This window comes from Dendropsophus ebraccatus, chromosome 15 (genome assembly GCF_027789765.1).
Source record: "Dendropsophus ebraccatus isolate aDenEbr1 chromosome 15, aDenEbr1.pat, whole genome shotgun sequence".
In the NCBI taxonomy this organism is placed as follows: Eukaryota; Metazoa; Chordata; class Amphibia; order Anura; family Hylidae; genus Dendropsophus; species Dendropsophus ebraccatus.
The window spans coordinates 64,153,301-64,172,533 of record NC_091468.1 but is presented as its reverse complement, the minus strand read 5'-3'; the positions used below and the strand labels follow the sequence as shown (position 1 = coordinate 64,172,533).

The 19,233-nt window shown below is 45.3% G+C and overlaps 1 protein-coding gene across 3 annotated transcripts in view; it reads left to right on the top strand.

Moving 5' to 3' along the window:
- Positions 1-19,233, top strand: part of TMEM242 (transmembrane protein 242) — a 43,229-nt gene that overhangs the window by 5,953 nt on the left and 18,043 nt on the right. For 2 of the 3 annotated variants that reach the window (XM_069955603.1, XM_069955602.1), the window contains exon 2: positions 12,228-12,356. In XM_069955603.1, coding sequence (XP_069811704.1) covers positions 12,233-12,356 — 124 coding nt within the window. In that variant the 5' untranslated portion in view covers positions 12,228-12,232. Of the gene's footprint in view, positions 1-12,227; positions 12,357-17,685; positions 17,832-19,233 lie in introns of those variants that run through there. The other variant, XM_069955604.1, reaches the window with a different exon arrangement.

Below are 19,233 nucleotides of genomic sequence, written 5' to 3'. Positions count from 1 at the left end.
TCGCAGCGTGAAGTCCGCTGTGGATCTGTTGTGTGTGTTTCTACCCTTAGGCTATGTTCACACTACGTATGAGACTGGCCGTTCTGTGACCCCGGCCGGGTCATGGAACGGCCGGTCACTGGCCGGATCATCTCGGCCGGTACTTAAGTACCGGCAGGATGATCTTTCCGGCCGCAGAGCTCTGATGCGGGCGCATCAGCGCGCGCCCGCATCAGAGCTTACCATAGCCCACAGCCTGAGCCGCTCGCTTCACTGTGTGAACTGACAGGTCATTCTGCGGACGGAATTCACTGAATTCCGCCCGCAGAAAACTGACCTGTCAGTTATTTGCGGGACCGCACAGATGCCGGCCGGAGCGCATACGATGTGTGACACCGTGAGTATAGGGAGAAGCTGGAGGGAGAGAGCATCTGGTTTGACTAGAAGCTTCCCCTCTCATTGGAAACCTGACAGATTCTCCTTAAAGAGGTTGTTCACAAAAAAAAATTCTTTCAAATCAACTGGTGCCAAAAAGTGCCAGAGATTTATAGTTACCTTGTACTAAAAAAAAAATCTCAAGTCTTCCAGTACTTATCAACTGCTGTATGTCCTGCAGGAAGTGCTGTAGTCTTTCTAGTCTGGAGACCATGAGAGGTTTTCTATGGGGATTTGCTGCTGCCCTGGACATTTCCTGACATGGACAGAGGTGGCAGCAGATAACACTGTGTCAGACTGGAGGGCATACACTACTTCCTGCAGGACATACAGCAGGTTTTTTAATAGAAGTAAATTACAAATCTCTGGCACCAGTTGATTGAAAGAAAAGAAATTTGAGTGAATTACCCCTTTAGGTCCCTTGCACACTATGGATATCATTCGGATAACTTGCTGTGGATTCCATGCGCGCTCCCGCTTCACTCTCCACCCACCCGCCCCATAGACTCCATTCTGTGCTCAGGCAGATTCAGCCATACGCCCAAAGAATTGACATGTCAGTTCTTTGGGTAGACAACGGAATCCACCTGACCATGGAATAGAGCCTATAGGACCGGCGAAAATTTAAGCGGGCGTGGGGGGCGAGAGGCTGTATCCTCGGCAAGTTATCTACATGTGCAAGGGCCCTTAAAGCCCAAGACACAGAGCATGCCTGAAAACTGTGACGTTTCCGTTGTTATTCACAATGTAACTGACCACAATTGTAAAATATTCCTGCGGATAAAACACTAACAAAAAAAAATACTGTGAAAAAAAGGTTAAGAAAATCACGTTTGTAAGTAAAAAGCTTTAAATTTGATTCAGCTACAAAATTCTAGCAGATGGTAATGTGGCCTGAGGCAGATACTCCACAGCTGTGCCTGTATAATAGCTGATGGATTCATGTTTATGTGGATCATGCAACAGATGACATGGACAATACCGGAGTATTCTCACCGGAGGCCACAGGCTTGTTAGGTGCCAGCTTGTTAGATTATGTTCTTAGCTCTGGACTTATTGCTGTATAATAGCAATTTGGAGATCATTGGGAGGAAAATATATTTGTTTGTCCTATAAAAACAAATTGCAAGCACCGTCATTTCGGTTATTACTAGACTGTCTGCTTTAGTTTGGTGGATAAATATGTAGATGTTGGGGGTTATCTGTAATTATATAATCGGCAACATTCTATGTATAATATGTTACAATGCTTACCAAATGTATTTTGTGATATTAGGACTGTATTATATAGCATCTTAGACTGCTCTCTTGTTAAAGGGAACCTCAAGTGTGCGTATATATATATATATATATATATATATATATATATATATATATATACACACTCACCGGCCACTTTATTAGGTACACCTGTCCAACTGCACGTTACCACTTAATTTCTAATCAGCCAATCACATGCATTTAGGCATGTAGACATGGTCAAGACAATCTCCTGCAGTTCAAATCGAGCATCAGTATGGGGAAGAAAGGTGATTTGAGTGCCTTTGAACGTGGCATGGTTGTTGGTGCCAGAAGGGCTGGTCTGAGTATTTCAGAAACTGCTGATCTACTGGGATTTTCACGCACAACCATCTCTAGGGTTTACAGAGAATGGTCCGAAAAAGAAAAAACATCCAGTGAGCGGCAGTTCTGTGGGCGAAAATGCCTTGTTGATGCCAGAGGTCAGAGGAGAATGGGCAGACTGGTTCCAGCTGATAAAAAGGCAACAGTGACTCAAATAGCCAACCGTTACAACCAAGGTAGGCAGAAGAGCATCTCTGAACGCACAGTACCTCCAACTTTGAGGCAGATGGGCTACAGCAGCAGAAGACCACACCGGGTGCCACTCCTTTCAGCTAAGAACAGGAAACTGAGGCTACAATTTGCACAAGCTCATCGAAATTGGACAGTAGAAAATTGGAAAAACGTTGCCTGGTCTGATAAGTCTCGATTTCTGCTGCGACATTCGGATGGTAGGGTCAGAATTTGGCGTCATCAACATGAAAGCATGGATCCATCCTGCCTTGTATCAACGGTTCAGGCTGGTGGTGGTGATGTCATGGTGTGGGGAATATTTTCTTGGCACTCTTTGGGCCCCTTGGTACCAATTGAGCATTGTTGCAACGCCACAGCCTACCTGAGTATTGTTGCTGACCATGTCCATCCCTTTATGACCACAATGTACCCAACATCTGATGGCTACTTTTAGCAGGATAATGCGCCATGTCATAAAGCTAGAATCATCTCAGACTGGTTTCTTGAACATGACAATGAGGTCACTGTACTCCAATGGCCTCCACAGTCACCAGATCTCAATCCAATAGAGCATCTTTGGCATGTGGTGGAACGGGAGATTGGCATCATGGATGTGCAGCCGACAAATCTGCGGCAACTGTGTGATGCCATCATGTCAATATGGACCAAAATCTCTGAGGAAGCTTCCAGTACCTTGTTGTATCTATGCCACCAAGAATTGAGGCAGTTCTGAAGGCAAAAGGGGGTCCAACCCGTTACTAGCATGGTGGCCGGTGAGTGTATATACACTACCGTTCAAAAGTTTGGGGTCACATTAAAATGTCCTTATTTTTGAAGGAAAAGCACTGTAATTTTCAATGAAGATAACTTTAAACTAGTCCTAACTTTAAAGAAATACACTCTATACATTGCTAATGTGGTAAATGACTATTCTGGCTGCAAATGTCTGTTTTTTGGTGCAATATCTACATAGGTGTATAGAGGCCCATTTCCAGCAACTATCACTCCAGTGTTCTAATGGTACAATGTGTTTGCTCATTGGCTCAGAAGGCTAATTGATGATTAGAAAACACTTGTGCAATCATGTTCACACATCTGAAAACAGTCTAGCTTGTTACAGAAGCTACGAAACTGACCTTCCTTTGAGCAGATTGTGTTTCTGGAGCATCACATTTGTGGGGTCAATTAAACGCTCAAAATGGCCAGAAAAAGAGAACTTTCATCTGAAACTCGACAGTCTATTCTTGTTCTTAGAAATGAAGGCTATTCCATGCGAGAAATTGCTAAGAAATTGAAGATTTCCTACAACGGTATACTACTCCCTTCAGAGGACAGCACAAACAGGCTTTAACCAGAGTAGAAAAAGAAGTGGGAGGCCGCGTTGCACAACTAAGCAAGAAGATAAGCACATTAGAGTCTCTAGTTTGAGAAACAGACACCTCACAGGTCCCCAACTGGCATCTTCATTAAATAGTACCCGCAAAACACCAGTGTCAACATCTACAGTGAAGAGGCGGCTGCGGGATTTTGGGCTTCAGGGCAGAGTGGCAAAGAAAAAGCCATATCTGAGACTGGCCAATAAAAGAAAAAGATTAAGATGGGCAAAAGAACACAGACATTGGACAGAGGAAGACTGGAAAAAAGTGTTGTGGACGGATGAATCCAAGTTTGAGGTGTTTGTATCACAAAGAAGAACGTTTGTGAGACGCAGAACAAATGAAAAGATGCTGGAAGAATGCCTGACGCCATCTGTTAAGCATGGTGGAGGTAATGTGATGGTCTGGGGTTGGTGCTGGTAAGGTGGGAGATTTGTACAGGGTAAAAGGGATTCTGAATAAGGAAGGCTATCACTGCACCGCCATGCCATACCCAGTGGACAGCGCTTGGTTGGAGCCAATTTCATCCTACAACAGGACAATGACCCTAAACACCTCCAAATTGTGCAAGAACTATTTACAGCAGAAGCGGCAGCTGGTATTCTATTGGTAAGCGCAGTCACCAGATCTGAACCCCATTGAGCTGTTGGGGGAGCAGCTTGACCGCCATAAGTGCCCATCCAACCAATCCAACTTGTGGGAGCTGCTTCTAGAAGCGTGGGGGGCAATTTCTCCAGCTTACCTCAACAGATTAATAGCTAGAATGCCAAAGGTGTGCAATGCTGGAATTGCTGCAAAAGGAGGATTCTGGGACAAAGCAAAGTGTGATGGAAAAACAATGTTATTTCACATACAAATCATTATTTCTAACCTTGTCAATGTCTTGACTCTAATTTTCTCTTCTATTTTCATTTCACAGCGTATGGTGGTGAAGTGTCTTTTCATGGAAAACACTAAATTGTTTGGGTGACCCCAAACTTTTGAACGGTATATATATATATATATATATATATATATATATATATATATATATATATAGTGGTACCTTGGTTTAAGAGTAACTTGGTTTAAGATCTCACAGTTTTTCAAAATTGTGACTTGGTTTAAGAGCTTTGCTTTGGTTTAACCCCTAGATGACACTGGGCATACCTGTACGTCCCGGGTTGCCTAGGGGACTTCAGAGCGGGGCCGCCATGGTCCCGGGTGCCACTTGTAGCCCGGGACCGCGGCTATTAGTATTGAATTAAGTTGACAGCTGCATCTGAATACTTCTTGCAGCCTATTCCCTGGTGTCTAGTGGGGGGATCGCCCCCCCCCCCCCCCCACGACGTTGCCGCGGAGGAGTGATCCCTGTGTCCTTACCCAGCCGGGGTCTGCGCCATAATGGCGCTGATCACAGCTTAGCACTCGACTGCTTTCGGCTGCAGCAGCCGAAAGCAATCGAGTGCTGATCTTATTGATCTATGCAGTATAACTATACTGCATAGGTCTCAATGAGAGATCATTGTGCTTAAACTAGAAGTCCCCCAGGGGAATAATCCTAACCCCAGGGGGGCTTCTAGTATAAGTGTAAAAAAAAAAAAAGTGTTATCAATAAAAGCCCTCTCCCCTAATAAAAGTTTGAATCACCCCCCCTTTTCCCATGTTATAAATAAAAAATAAAATAAAAATAAATAAATAAACATGTTTGTTATCGCCGCGTACACAATCGCCCAAAATAAATTTATCACATTCCTGATCCACGGTAAACGGCGTAAGCGCAAAAAATCTTAAAGTGGAAAATTGCGCATTTTTTGTTGCAAAGAGAAGACCCGTAAAAGAAAAAACTGTCATACAGGCGGACGGTGCGGCAATTTAATAAACAATGTACACTTACCAATCCTCGTGCCTCTGGCTCCTCAGCCGCTGGCTGTCATTTTCAGCCGGAATCTGGGTACATCATGTACCCAGCTCCTCCAGCTGCATTGTCAGCTGATCAGTTGCCCACTCAGGCAGTCAGTGACTGGGGCGGTGTCAGGAAGGACTCCCTGGAGCAGGGTGTTGGTTAGTGCAAAAGGACTGTTGAAAAAAAGTACTATTGAAGCATGGCTCACAGCCAATATGTGTATTCATGGAGACTCATGGGCTTGGTCCTCATCTCCTTGGCAGATAATCAAGGCAGATTGATGTCCTGGATAATCCCCTCTCTGCCTTTTGTGGGTTTTAAAACTAAGATCCAGGGATTAGTTACAAAAACACACAAATCTTGTGTCAGTTTCTGGTAGAAAAACACATTTATTGTGTCCATAGTCACAGGCTGCACCTCTGTTACAAGGTGTGATTATATGGAATGATTTATATTTTATTATAGATACTGTACCATGGATAAACAGACCTGGCAATGTATCAGATTCGCATTTATATTATCTTTTATTCTGTCCATGTGTTTTTTTGTTTCACCTAAGGCTGGGTTCACACTACATTTTTGCAATCTGTTTTTTTTTTTCATTTGTGTGCATCAGTTTTTACCCGTTTTTTTCTGCCAATTATTCTGCCATTATAAAAGATGGATCAAAACGCATCTGTTTTTCTTAACGTACACAAAAATAAGGTCAGCTGCGTTTTTGACTATGTTAAAAACTAATCTAATACTGGGGGCCAATGAAAAAACAGATCAAAACAGCACATAAATGCATCCGTTTTACTGTCTGTTTTTTTGCAAAAGCGGATTGCTAAAATGTAGTGTGAACCCATCCTTAGGCTGGGTTCACACTACGTTTCTGCAATCCCTTTTTTTTCATCCATTTTTTGCAAAAAAAAATGATGAAAAAAATGGATGCAATTGTGTGCATCCGTTTTGATCAATTTTTCCATTGACTTCCATTATAAAAAAAACCCATCAAAACTGATCCGTTTTTTTAACGTACACAAAAACGTAGTCTACCTAATTTTTGTGTCCGTTAAAAAAACGGATCAGTTTTGATCTTTTTTTTTTTTATTATAATGGAAGTCAATGGAAAAACGGATCAAAACGGATGCACACAATTGCAGGTTTGCAAAAACCGATTGCAAAAACGTAGTGTGAACCCAGAGGTAGCAGATACCATTTCTGCCCTTTACAATAGAATATTTTAGTTATAATAGTTCTTCTTCCTACTTCTTTCTTTAATGAAATGTACATGAAAGGTTTCCACCCAGAAAATATTTACAATTGTCCTGCCCAAACCACATAAAGACCCCACACTTGTCATTTTTCCTTTTCAATATAGACTACAAACTATTGGCCAGAATGGTGGCAGACTGACTGCAGACTTTCTTACCCCCCACGAAAGGTAGAATTTCCACTTGGTCCATAAGGTTTTGGCGGCGGCCTCAGTTCTGGCCAAAAGTTTTTATCGGTCCGGGTCTAAACATTCATCGTTCAGGAGAACAAGTGGGGAGAGCACCGTACTGCAGCGCGTCCTCTCCCTGCTCTGTCAGCATAATCATAGAGCTCAATTATAAGCCCGACTAATGCTACGTTTACACGGAACGATAATTCGCCCGATCGTATGACTAACGATGTCGGAGTAGCTATTTTTTTTTCATAACGATCAGCGTTTAGACGGTACGATATATATCCTACGGAAATTCATTTTGCAATCGCTTAAAGCCTATCTCGCACATTGGTTAAATCGGCGAACGACTGTTCACACGGAATGATCTGCGAAGCTTTTGCGAACGATCAATGAACTTGTTTATTTGAGATTTGAGAACTTGTTGAAAGATCAAAATGAATGATTTCTCGCTCGTCGTTTGATCGTTCGCTGCATTTACATTTGAATTCGATCGTTATCGCTATCGGTTATCGAATTCGCACGATAATCCTTCCATGTAAACGCAGCATTAGCGTGGTTCTCTCAAGGCATTATCTTCTGATCGGTACAGATCTGAACACTCAGACCCGGACCGAACAAAACTTATGACATGTCAAAAGTTTTGCGAAATGACAGTGACACTTTTAGTCCCACAACTATGCTTCTCAGCTTAGACGCTGATTTTTGACTTAATTTCCTGGCAATTTTGGGGACAATCTTTTGCCGTTGGTCTCGTGTCCCCAGCAGACCCTGGCCCCACTCCTGACAGAGACCTCGATAAAGCCTTCAGTGAAATGTAGCGTATGGCTGCTATTTCTTTCCTCTCTTGAATAGGTCATGGCTGAAGCTTTATCCCTAACTTTTGGCTGAAAAATCTGTGGCAGCACTAGTGTACACTGGAACTGGACTGAAGAAAGAGGCTTGAAACATTCCTTGGCCAAAGTTCCTTGGCATAATCAGGAATAATAATTATATATGCTCTTTGAGATTATATGCTTATATAATCCTAACGTAAAAAAACAATTCATACTATTAATCAATATTGTAACTTGTTGCAAAGTGCTACTAAAGTTCTATGTCATATAGCCATCAAAAGTTTTGATTGTTCGGGTTCTGGATGCTGAGACCCCTACCCATTGTCAGAACAATCAGGGTGAAGTGCTCAGTAGTGTTGAGCGGATCTGTCAAAATATTCTTGTTTGGCAAAGTTATCCAAAATCCGACTGTTCTGCGCTTGATTCCCTGTTAGATGCCACCCTAGGGCTTCAAGGAAAGCATGGCCGTATCCATGTTTTCCAGGACTCCCTAAGGCAGCATCTATCTTCTGCAGCCGTGGGGAATCAATTGTTGGGTTTGGATAACGTTGCAGAACCCAAAAATTTTAACTAGAGATGAGCGAACCGGGTTCGGGTTCGAGTCGATCTGAACCCGAACGTTCGGTATTTGATTAGCGGTGGCTGGTAAACTTGGATAAAGCTCTAAGGTTGTCTGGAAAACATGGATACAGCCAATGACTATATCCATGTTTCCACATAGCCTTAGGGCTTTATCCAAGTTCAGCCGCCCCCACTAATCAAATGCCGAAAGTTCGGGTTCGGATCGACTCGAGCATGCTCCAGGTTCGCTCATCTTTAATTTTGACAGATCAGCTTTAGGGCTCGTTCCCACTGAGCAAAAGCAGCTGAATTTCTGCGCTGAATCAGCGCTGAAATTTCAGCCGTTAAAATAGGTGCAGAGCTAATTTCCATTGTGTTGAATGGAAATTCTGCTCTGCAGTTCACACAGTGGAATTTCCGCACTGAACTAATCCGCTTTCCGCCAGAAGAATGAACATGTTCATTCTTCCGCTAGCGGAAGCCTATACAAATCAATGGGGCTCTGATTTTCTGTTTCAGCGCGGATTCAGCGCGGATTCAGCGCGGATTCAGCGCGGAATACAAGCGTAATACAAGCGGAAATTACTCGCTGAATCAGCGCGGAAATGGGGAAAAGGGGGGGAGGAGGATTCTAGTATATGTTCTGGTATAGTCTAGTTTACTCACCAAATACTCGCTGAATTTCAGCGCTGAATGCATGCGGATTCAGCGCGGATTCCTCGAGTATTCCGCGCTGAATTTGTCAAGAGCTGATTACGAGCTGAACACTTTCCTAGCAGAATACGCAGGGATTCTGCTTGCATTCTGCTTATATTCTGCTCGGAATTCAGCGTCAGTTGATTTCAGGCGGAAATATTTCCTTGCGTAATCCGCTCCTTTTGCTCTGTGTGAACGTAGCCTAACACTAGTGCTCAGTTAAGCACTATTCTCCCTGCATACGGTGGATATTGTTTGGGTCTTGGCAAACAGACCTAACCAATCAAAACGTTTGACATGTATCTATGAGACATGAGTTTTTGTTTTTTTTTATAATGACAGCAAGTAATACATTAAAATGTTATTTCCATCCAGGGGCACACCCTGAAATCTAACTTAGGAGGCAGTTATAGGGGCTTTAGCTTTTTTTTAAACACACATTACAAAAGTTAATAAGCTACCTGGCCCCTTTCCCTCCCCTCTTCCACCCCCAATGACCCCCCATCCCCCCTAGGCGCCATCTTGTGTCGATGTCAGAGCTGGGACGGGCCTGTTCTTCTTTCCTCTGCGTCAGTAAAGTGAATGGGAAAGGCAAAGACTGCTAATGCACTTGCGCACCCCCAGCCTTTTCAATGGCTGGAGAGCATCACATACACGTACAGGATCCGCAGCAGATTTGATGCTGAATTCAGTTATTTAGTTACATTGATATCTGCACCATCAAATCTGCTGCGGACCCTGTACTTGTCAACGCACCCTAAGGGTGGGGTCACACGTAACAAATCCGCAGCAGATTCCACGCTGTGAGTTCGCCAGCGAAATCCACTGCGGATCCTTAACTGTCACTTTCAATGAAATTATATACTCGCAGCGGAATTGTCATCCTGCTGCGAGTATGTAAAATGCAGACCCTTTAACCCCCCGCAGTCCGGTGTATACATTACCAGTCCTAGCTCCGGCTTGCTTCGGCTGCTCCCGGCATCTGGATGTCCTGCTCAGCCAATCAGTGGCTGTAGTGGGGCAGCGCACTGATTGGCTGACCGCTGGGAGGCACCAAAGCAAGCAGGAGCGGGGACTCGGTACAGTATCTTCCGGGGCCGTGGGGGTTAATAGAGTTGAATTTGGCATACTCGCAGCGGATGCCATGTTCACACAACGTAAGTTAAGTATTAATCACGGCTGTTGTTGCCGATTTGCAACACAGCCGTGATTATAACTTTACTTACATTGTGCTGCAGCTGAAGGAGTCCTGGCTGGATTGTATACACATAGTATAAACTCTGGCCGGGATCCCTAGCGGCGCCGTAAAAAACTGACATGTCAGAGAACCTGCCATGATCACACAATGGAGTGTGTGAGAAACCGTTCCTTTTTTTGAACATAGACATTGTATTCTTTCTCAAAGTAATGTAAAATATATAACACACAGGATATAAATCACAGTATTTTCAATCTATTGCATAACTTACCATATAATATTTTACATAGCCTAAAATGTATGACTTCTCTATCTGTAAGGCAATGCCCTCAAAAACAATCCCACATCTTATTCTATAATAATAATAATAATAATAATAATCAACCTTATAAGAAAAATGTTAGAGAATGCGAGTAGTTTACAACACTCATGCTCCGACCCTTAAGAGCCTCATAAATGTTATAGATTATTCATATGGCTTTCCAGGCTCAGAACTCCTTCAGGTGATGAAAAATGCAAACCAGGACAGAATGCATGTCATCGCTAAAACACTAAAGTGCACAAAGCTGCATTTGCACATTCTGACAGTGGATTATATTACAGAAAGAACAGGAACAAAACATATAGGACTGTGCAAAAGTTTCTGTCCGGAGTGGAAAATTCTGCAAGGGCGCTTTAAAATATCAGTGTTAGGGTAAATTCACACGGCGGATCCGCAGCTAATCCGCAGCTAACTCGCAGCTAATACGCACTAACCAAACATGCTGCTAAAAACGCGCTAAACCTATTATCACAGCTGAATCTTGTGCGGGAATACTCGCAGCTTGAAACTCCTGCGGATTCGCCCATGTGAATTTACCCTAAGTGTTAGAAAAACATGGGCACTTACTTCTAGAGATGATACCACTCTTGTCTCCAGGTCAGGTGTGGTTTGCAATTAAAGGGGTTATCCAGTGAAAATCTTTTTCTTTCAGATTAGCGGGTTTCAGAAAGTTATATAGATTTGTAATTTACTTCTATTTATAAAATCTTAAGTCTTTCCATACTTATCAGCTGCTGTATGTCCTGCAGGAAGTGATGTATTCTTTCCAGTCTGGAGAACATGAGAGGTTTTCTATGGGGATTTGCTACTGCTCTGGACAGTTCCTGACATGGACAGAGCTGGCAGCAGAGAGCGCTGTGTCAGATTGGAAAGAATACACCACTTGTTGCAGGACATACAGCAGCTGATAAGTACAGGAAGACGTGAGTTTTTTTTTTTTTTTAAGAAGTAAATTACAAATATCTGGTACTTTTTGGCACCAGTTGATCTGAAAGAAATTTTTTTTGAGTGAATTACCTCTTTAAAGCCCTTGCACACTAAGGTAATTGTGCGGAAATCGTGCCGTGGATTCCACCCACGTTCCCGCTTGACTCTCCACCCGCCCAATAGACTCCATTCTGTGCTCAGGCAGATTCAGCCGTCCGCCCAAAGAATTGACATGTCAGCTTCTGTATGTCCTGCAGGAAGTGGTGTATTCTTTCCATTCTGACACAGTGCTCTCTGCTGCCACCTCTGTCCATGTCAGGAACTGTCCAGAGCAGGAGAGGTTTTCTATGGGGATTTGCTGCTGCTCTGGACAGTTCCTGACATGGACAGAGGTGGCAGCAGAGAGCACTGTGTCAGACTGGAAAGAATACACCACTTCCTGTAGGACATACAGCAGCTGATAAGTACTGGAAGACTGGCTATTTTTATAGAAGTAAATTACAAATCTATATAACTTTCTAAAACCAGTTGATCTAAAGGATTTTTTTTGCTGGAGTGCCCCTTTAAGCTCCATTCACTTCAATGGAACTGAGCTGCAAAACCTGCACCCAAACTGAAGACAAGAGCCATGTTGTCTCTGCAGAAAGTGGCCATGTTTTCTAACACTGGATAACTCCTTTAATTTTTAAATATTATCAAAATACGAAGTGAATGAAAAGAAGAGATTCTCAATAAAATCAATATTTTCTTTCAAAATATAATCACTTCTTCTACTCTAATTTTTTTTAGGAAATATGGCAGGGAGGTTGCTCCTGACATCTTGGAGAACTAACCACGGATCTTCAGTGGATGTTGCTGCTCAAATCCTTTTTTCTCTTCATGTAATCCTAGACAGACTCAGCGGAATCAGCGGAATGTGTAACACTATGGTTTATTATATAATGTGCTGACCATAATGCCATGTTTCTTTTTCTGTGCCTTACTGTTCATTTTACGGTCACTACTCGTGGCACAAGCTTTATTTTGTATTGGCTTCCTGTTTCTTTGAATGTAAACTTTGTTGTTAATATTTCTACTTTTTCTAAAAACTTAATAAAATCAGAGTAAACATAATACCATAGAGGAGGTTGCACAAAGGGGTTAATAGTATACAGGGCTGCACAGGTGGGGTTAATACTATATGGGGGCTGCACAGTGGGATGTAATACTATATGGGGCTGTAAAGAGGGGATTAATACTATAGGGAGACTGCAAAGAAAAGGTTAATTTTATACAGGGGCTGCACAGAAAGGGTTAATAATATACAGAAGCTGCACAGAAGGGGTTAACAGTATACAGGGCTGCAAAGAGGGGTTAATATTATATGGGGGCTGCACAGTGGGATGTAATACTATATGGAGCTGCAAAGAGGAAGTTAATACTATGGGGGCTTAATACTATACAGGGATGCGCAGAGAGGTAATACTATGGGATGCAATACTCTATAGGACTGTACAGAGGGGGTTATTACTAAATGAGGACTGCCCATTGGGGATTAATACTATACAGGGCTGCACTGAGGGGTAATATATATAAGAGCAGAACAGAGGGGTTAATACTATAAGGGTGAATGGAGGGGGTTAATACTATAAGGGGCTGCACAGAAGGGGCTAATACTATACAGGGGCTGAAGAGTGGGGTTAATACTATACAGGGCTGCACAGCGGGGGCTTAATGCAAGACTAAATAGCAGGGTATAATACTATATGGAGGCTTCACAGGGGCTTAAAAGGGGACTTTAACCTGCTGATAGCCCCCTAGTGGGAATGGGGTGCGGAGGATGAAGGTATGTCTCTTATAAGGATGGAAGTCTGTGCTCTGCCCAGTAAGCTGTTAGGTGGGGGCCTGATAATTACGCGATCGTTTGCACCTTCTGCAGCTGACAAATTGCGCAATGTAAAAGGACCCGAAGTTGCAGCTCTGGTGGTGGCTAATCTCTCCTAGAGCAGTAAGGTCAGGAGTTGAAAATCCATCATGCCCAACTCTTCTCCATATGAGAGGCCACCATACACTTTATACAGCCGGAGGGTTCGGCTGACTTTACTCTAAGGTGTATGGGCACCTGTAGACTACCTGACTATTTTTGCCTGTACACCCTGTCTAACAGCTTTGCATTCTCTTGTTATTTTTCTTATAAACACAATAATTTGACAACAGTGTGACACATTTCCATTGTCATTGCGGCAGGTCTGTCAACGTCCAATCATTACTGACAGTTTCACAATATGGAAATGCTAACATCTCATTTTCAATGTATTAATACACTTGCAAGAGGAATCGCATAGGATTGACACAAAGCAGAGTTCTAAGAAAAGATATGGCATTGTTTTCCCATGCAGTAAATAAGTATTTACTAAAATCAACATCTTAAGGGAGCTGACAGGTCATATTTAAATGGATGTAAATGAGTAGGAATGGCTTGCCTGGTAAACATTTTCCTCTCTATTCTTTCTGCTTGGCTGCCTTTTAGCTCAGCTCCATTAAAGGAGAAGTCCGGTGATTTTTACAAATCCGGCAGGCGGCAGGGACAGAGCGGAATTGGATCAGGAATACGAACTTACCTCTCCCTATGCCTGCGGTGAGTGGTGGGACCAGTCTCGGGGATCTCCAGCACTGATACGTCACAACCCGCCCCAATAACTGACTGCTGAGCGGCCAGTCCATCAGCCCGGACAGGCATTTTCATGACGTCACAACTCATAATTCCTTCCGGCTCCCGAGGCCGGTCCCTACCGCTCACTGCGGGCACGGGGAGAAGTAAGTGTGTACTTGTAATCAAACTCCCCCCTGCCGGCTGCTAGATTTTAAAAATTGACTTCTCCTTTAAGACAGAGCTGTGATCTTAGCTGTATACCTACAGGGAATCTAAGGTACTCTGACATCTACCTGCTGCTCTCTTCTGCTCCCTGCACACGGGGTGAACTCAAAAGTATCTGTGCTTTAGTTATATTAAAACTTCTGTTGGTGTCACATCCTATCAACACTCTGTCCTAGGTCGCTGCGTCCCTAGTAATTGCTGTGAAGGTCTGAACATCTTATGTCAGTTCATTAATGACTGCAGTGCAAGAAAGAATGGCTGCCCCACATGCTGGCTTCCCCACGATTTTCTTGAAAAAGTTGTCCTTAGAAGTAAATTTTTTATTAAAATTTCCAACATCAATTTTAATTTTAAGAGACCAATTTTTTTTTAAGAGACCAACCCCAATGTCACAGGACCAAACCCAAAATGCTGACCGACAGTGTGGAGTTAGCATAGGGACCCGTGTGATCCAGGGGACCAGCATGTGGTACACGGGGCAGTATGGTTTGATCAAATTATATACCAACATCCTGGCGTTGGTTTTTAAAATTAGCCGAGCGGCATTAGTATCAGCCATAGGTGTGATGTGCAGCAGCTCCCTTCTCTCCATGTCGAATCCTGTGTGTATGTTCACAGGAATTACAGCAAAATGGAGGTGTAATTTAAAAAGTAAACTTTTCTTGCCAAATTTCACTTGTACTGTAACACAGCAGGTATAACCAGAAACATTCAACTCAATAATTACTCCAAATCAGCAGATTTTAGTAATATCTAATGTGTGGTGCTGGTGAGCTTCTTACCTCCCAGGCAGCCTTATTTTTACGTTACTTAAAGTGACTCTGTACCCACAATCTGACCCCCCCCCAAACCACTTGTACCATCGGATAGCTGCTTTTAATCCAAGATCTGTCCTGGGGTCCGTTCGGCAGGTGATGCAGTTATTGTCCTAAAAAACAACTTTTAAACTTGCAGCCCGGAGCCAAACGGCTGTGGCTTGGTGTATCTGTGCCCTAACTTTGCACCACCCCTCCGTCCCTCCTTCCCACCCTCTTCACCATTAGGAATGCCACTGGAACATTTTCTCCTGTCTAAACATTGCACAGGTGCCTTAACAATCCAGCCCATGTTCAGTATTCACACAGCTAAGGAATAGGAGACAATTTGCCTGGGGCATTCCTAATGATGAGGAGGGCGGGGAGGAGGGACAGGGATGTTGTGCCAGCCTAATGCTTAGACATTCTAAGCCCCGGCCGTTGGGCACAGGGCTGCAAGTTTAAAGGTTGTTTTTTAGGACAATAACTGCATCACCTGCCGAACAGACCCCAGGACAGATCTTGTATTAAAAACAGCTATCTGTTGCAACTATCTAATGGTACATCCTCTTTAAGGGTACATTCACACCTACCGGATCCGCAGCGGTTTTGACGCTGCGAGTTAGCAGCGAAATCCACAGCGGATCCAGTACTGTGAATTTGAATTGGTCCCATACACGCAGCGTATGGGACCCGGCCCCTTTAACCCTCGCGCTGCCGTCCGAAAGCCTGCCCCCCCGCAGCCCAGGCCCCCCGCCCGCACCGCCGGCTGCCCCGAGCATACATTACCTGCTCGGTGCCGCAGCTGTGTGAAGCTCCCCTCACTCCTCTTAAGCCAATCAGTTCACAGCAGCCCTGATTGACTAAAGAGGAGCGAGGGGAGCTGGGAGCCTGAATCAAGTCGCGGCGCCGAGCAGGTAATGTATGCTCAGAGCGGCCAGCGGTGCGGGCGAACGGGGGGGCCTGGGCTGCGGGTGGGCAGGCTTTCTGCCGGCGGCGCGGGGGTTAAAGAGGCTGCGTGTATGGGACCCATTCAAATTCACAGTACTGGATCCGCAGCCGATTTCGCTGCTAATTTGCAGCGTCAAATCCGCTGTGGATCCAATAGGTGTGAACGTGCCCTAAAGCAGTTATTCAGCGCTACAAAAACATAGCCACTTTTCCCCCTCTCTAGTCTCCAGATTGGGTGGAGTTTCAAACTCAGTTCCATTGAAGTAAATGGAGCTTAACCCCTTAAGGACGGAGCAAATTTTCCTTTTTGCGTTTTAGTTTTTTCCTCCTTGTGTTTAAAAGGCCATAGCACTTGCATTTTTCCACCTAGAAACCCTCATGAGCCCTTATTTTTTGCGTCACTAAATGTACTTTGCAATTACAGGCTGAATTTTTGCATAAAGTACACTGTGAAACCAGGAAAAAATCGCTCCATTCCCAGGCTTATAGCGCTTTTATCCTTTGGTCTATGGGGCTGTGTCAGGTGTCATTTTTTGCGCCATGATGTGTTCTTTCTATCGGTACCTTGATTGCGCATATACGACTTTTTGATCGCTTTTTATTACATTTTTTCTGGATTTGATGCGACCAAAAATGCGCAATTTTGCACTTTGTGATTTTTTTAGCGTACAACGTTTACCGTGCGACAACAGAAATGTGATTAATCAATAATTCGGGCGATTACGCACATGGTGATACCAAACATGTTTGTTAAGGGTGCCTTCACACCTACCGGATCCGCAGCGGGCCTCACTTCTGCGGATTTTGTAGCGAAAACCGCTGCGGATCTGGTACCATTCACCCCTATGATAGCACATACTCGCAGTGGGATTGACATCCCGCTGTTCTCAGCCCCGCCGTCGCATCCCCCATCCCCATCCTGCAGCCCGCCACCGCCCGCATCCCCCCATCCTCAGCCGCATCCTGCAGCCGAGAGTATACATTACCTGCTCGGCGGCATGGCTGCAGTGAGGCTGCCGGCTCCGGTCCCGCTCAGCTGATCTGAGCGGAACTGGAGCCGGCAGCCTCACTGCAGCCACGCCGCCGAGCAGGTACTGTATGCTCTCGCCGGCAGGCTGCAGGATGCGGGCTGCTGGATGCGGCCGGGGATGGGCTGATGCGGGGGCGGGGCTGCGGACAGCGGGGGGTTAAAGCACATATTCAGTGAGTATGTGCTATCATTTGGGTGAATTGATACTGGATCCGCAGCTGATCTCGCTACAAATCCGCAGAAGTGAGACCCCTGCGGATCCGGTAGGTGTGAACGCACCCTTAAAGGGGTTATCACAATTGGATCCATCGTCAAGGGGTTAATTATTAAGGGTTATACATCAAATTTTTAAAAAGGGATGTATTTATAAGTAGATAGGTGACTGGTACAGGTCCTAGCATCTTGGGGTTGTAAGAGACGCTATATGTGTATATGTCCTGAAGGAGGCGGCTTCTCCTCAATGCTTTTTAATAAGAAACTATTCCTCCTTAGCAGTAACAGCCCATATGTGAGGAGCACCGGCTCCATGGTGACCTGACCCCTCAGATACAGCCCTGGGGCGCTGTGATGTCACGACTGCACTATATACACCCGGTCACACGTTATCCTGGGGAGGCGTGGGCTGCACAGGAAGAGGAGGAGATACACGGGCCGGTAACATGGTGCTGAGGTTGTAATGGACGCTCAGGGAGACGTCCTGAAGGAGTGTGAGCAGAGAGCTGAGGAGAGGACGCGGGAGGACAAGCTGCTGCTCATCAAAGGTGCGGGGTGTACGGCGGCCGGAGAGGGACATACGGGCGCTGAGTGAGGGGAGTCACGTGACCGCGGGCTGCCTGCTCCTGCTGCTGCTGAGGGGGATCAGCGTGCGGCAGCGGTCACAGTGTGAGACAGTCACTGACTGCTGTGCTGTACAGTGCGAGACAGTCACTGACTGCTGTGCGGTGCGAGACGGTCACTGACTGCTGTGCGGTGCGAGACGGTCACTGACTGCTGTGCGGTGCGAGACGGTCACTGACTGCTGTGCGGTGCGAGACGGTCACTGACTGCTGTGCGGTGCGAGACGGTCACTGACTGCTGTGCGGTGCGAGACGGTCACTGACTGCTGTGCGGTGCGAGACGGTCACTGACTGCTGTGCGGTGCGAGACGGTCACTGACTGCTGTGCGGTGCGAGACGGTCACTGACTGCTGTGCGGTGCGAGACGGTCACTGACTGCTGTGCGGTGCGAGACGGTCACTGACTGCTGTGCGGTGCGAGACGGTCTCTGACTGCTGTGCGGTGCGAGACGGTCACTGACTGCTGTGCGGTGCGAGACGGTCACTGACTGCTGTGCTGTACGGTGCGAGACGGTCACTGACTGCTGTGCTGTACGGTGCGAGACGGTCACTGACTGCTGTGCTGTACGGTGCGAGACGGTCACTGACTGCTGTGCTGTGCGAGACGGTGCGGTGTGAGACAGTCACTGACTGCTGTGCTGTGCTGTACGGTGTGAGAGGCCAGGCTGGAGTACAAGATGACTGTCACTAGCCGATGCCTGTATGTCAAGGTGACACTCTGCCTGACCTACAGGCATTGGCTAGTGACAGTCACCTTGACACACAGACATTGGCCAAAAGAAAAGAAAAAATTGGCAGCACATCTATGACTCTGTTCACACTGCAAGTTACACGCTGCTTGTGGCTCAAGTACAGACAAAAAAAAACAAGGTGCCACAGCAACCCACAGGTGCAGGGGCCTACCGTATATACTCCTCCCAGTGTACACACGGTAAGAGCAGGTGTTTACCGTGTGTACGCTGGGAGGGGTATATACAGTAAGCCCTTGCACCTGTCGGTTGCTGTTGCACCTTCTGTTTTTTTTTTTTTTGTTTTTTTTTTGGGACGCCTTAATGTGGTGACATAGTACACTCTGTTTGATCAAATAGTTTGCTAAGATCCTCACTTTTTAATATCTACAGAGCAGGTGTGTACACTGGGAGGAGTATATACAGTGAGCCCCTGCACCTGACGGTTGCTGTTGCACCTTCTGTTTTTTTTTTTGTCTGTATAGGCGTTGGCTAGTGACAGTTACCCTGAGTACAGGCGTTGGCTAGTGACAGTCAATACCCAATGCCTGTACACCAGGGGGACTGTCAGTGGCGAGTGGCTGTACGCCAGGGGGACTG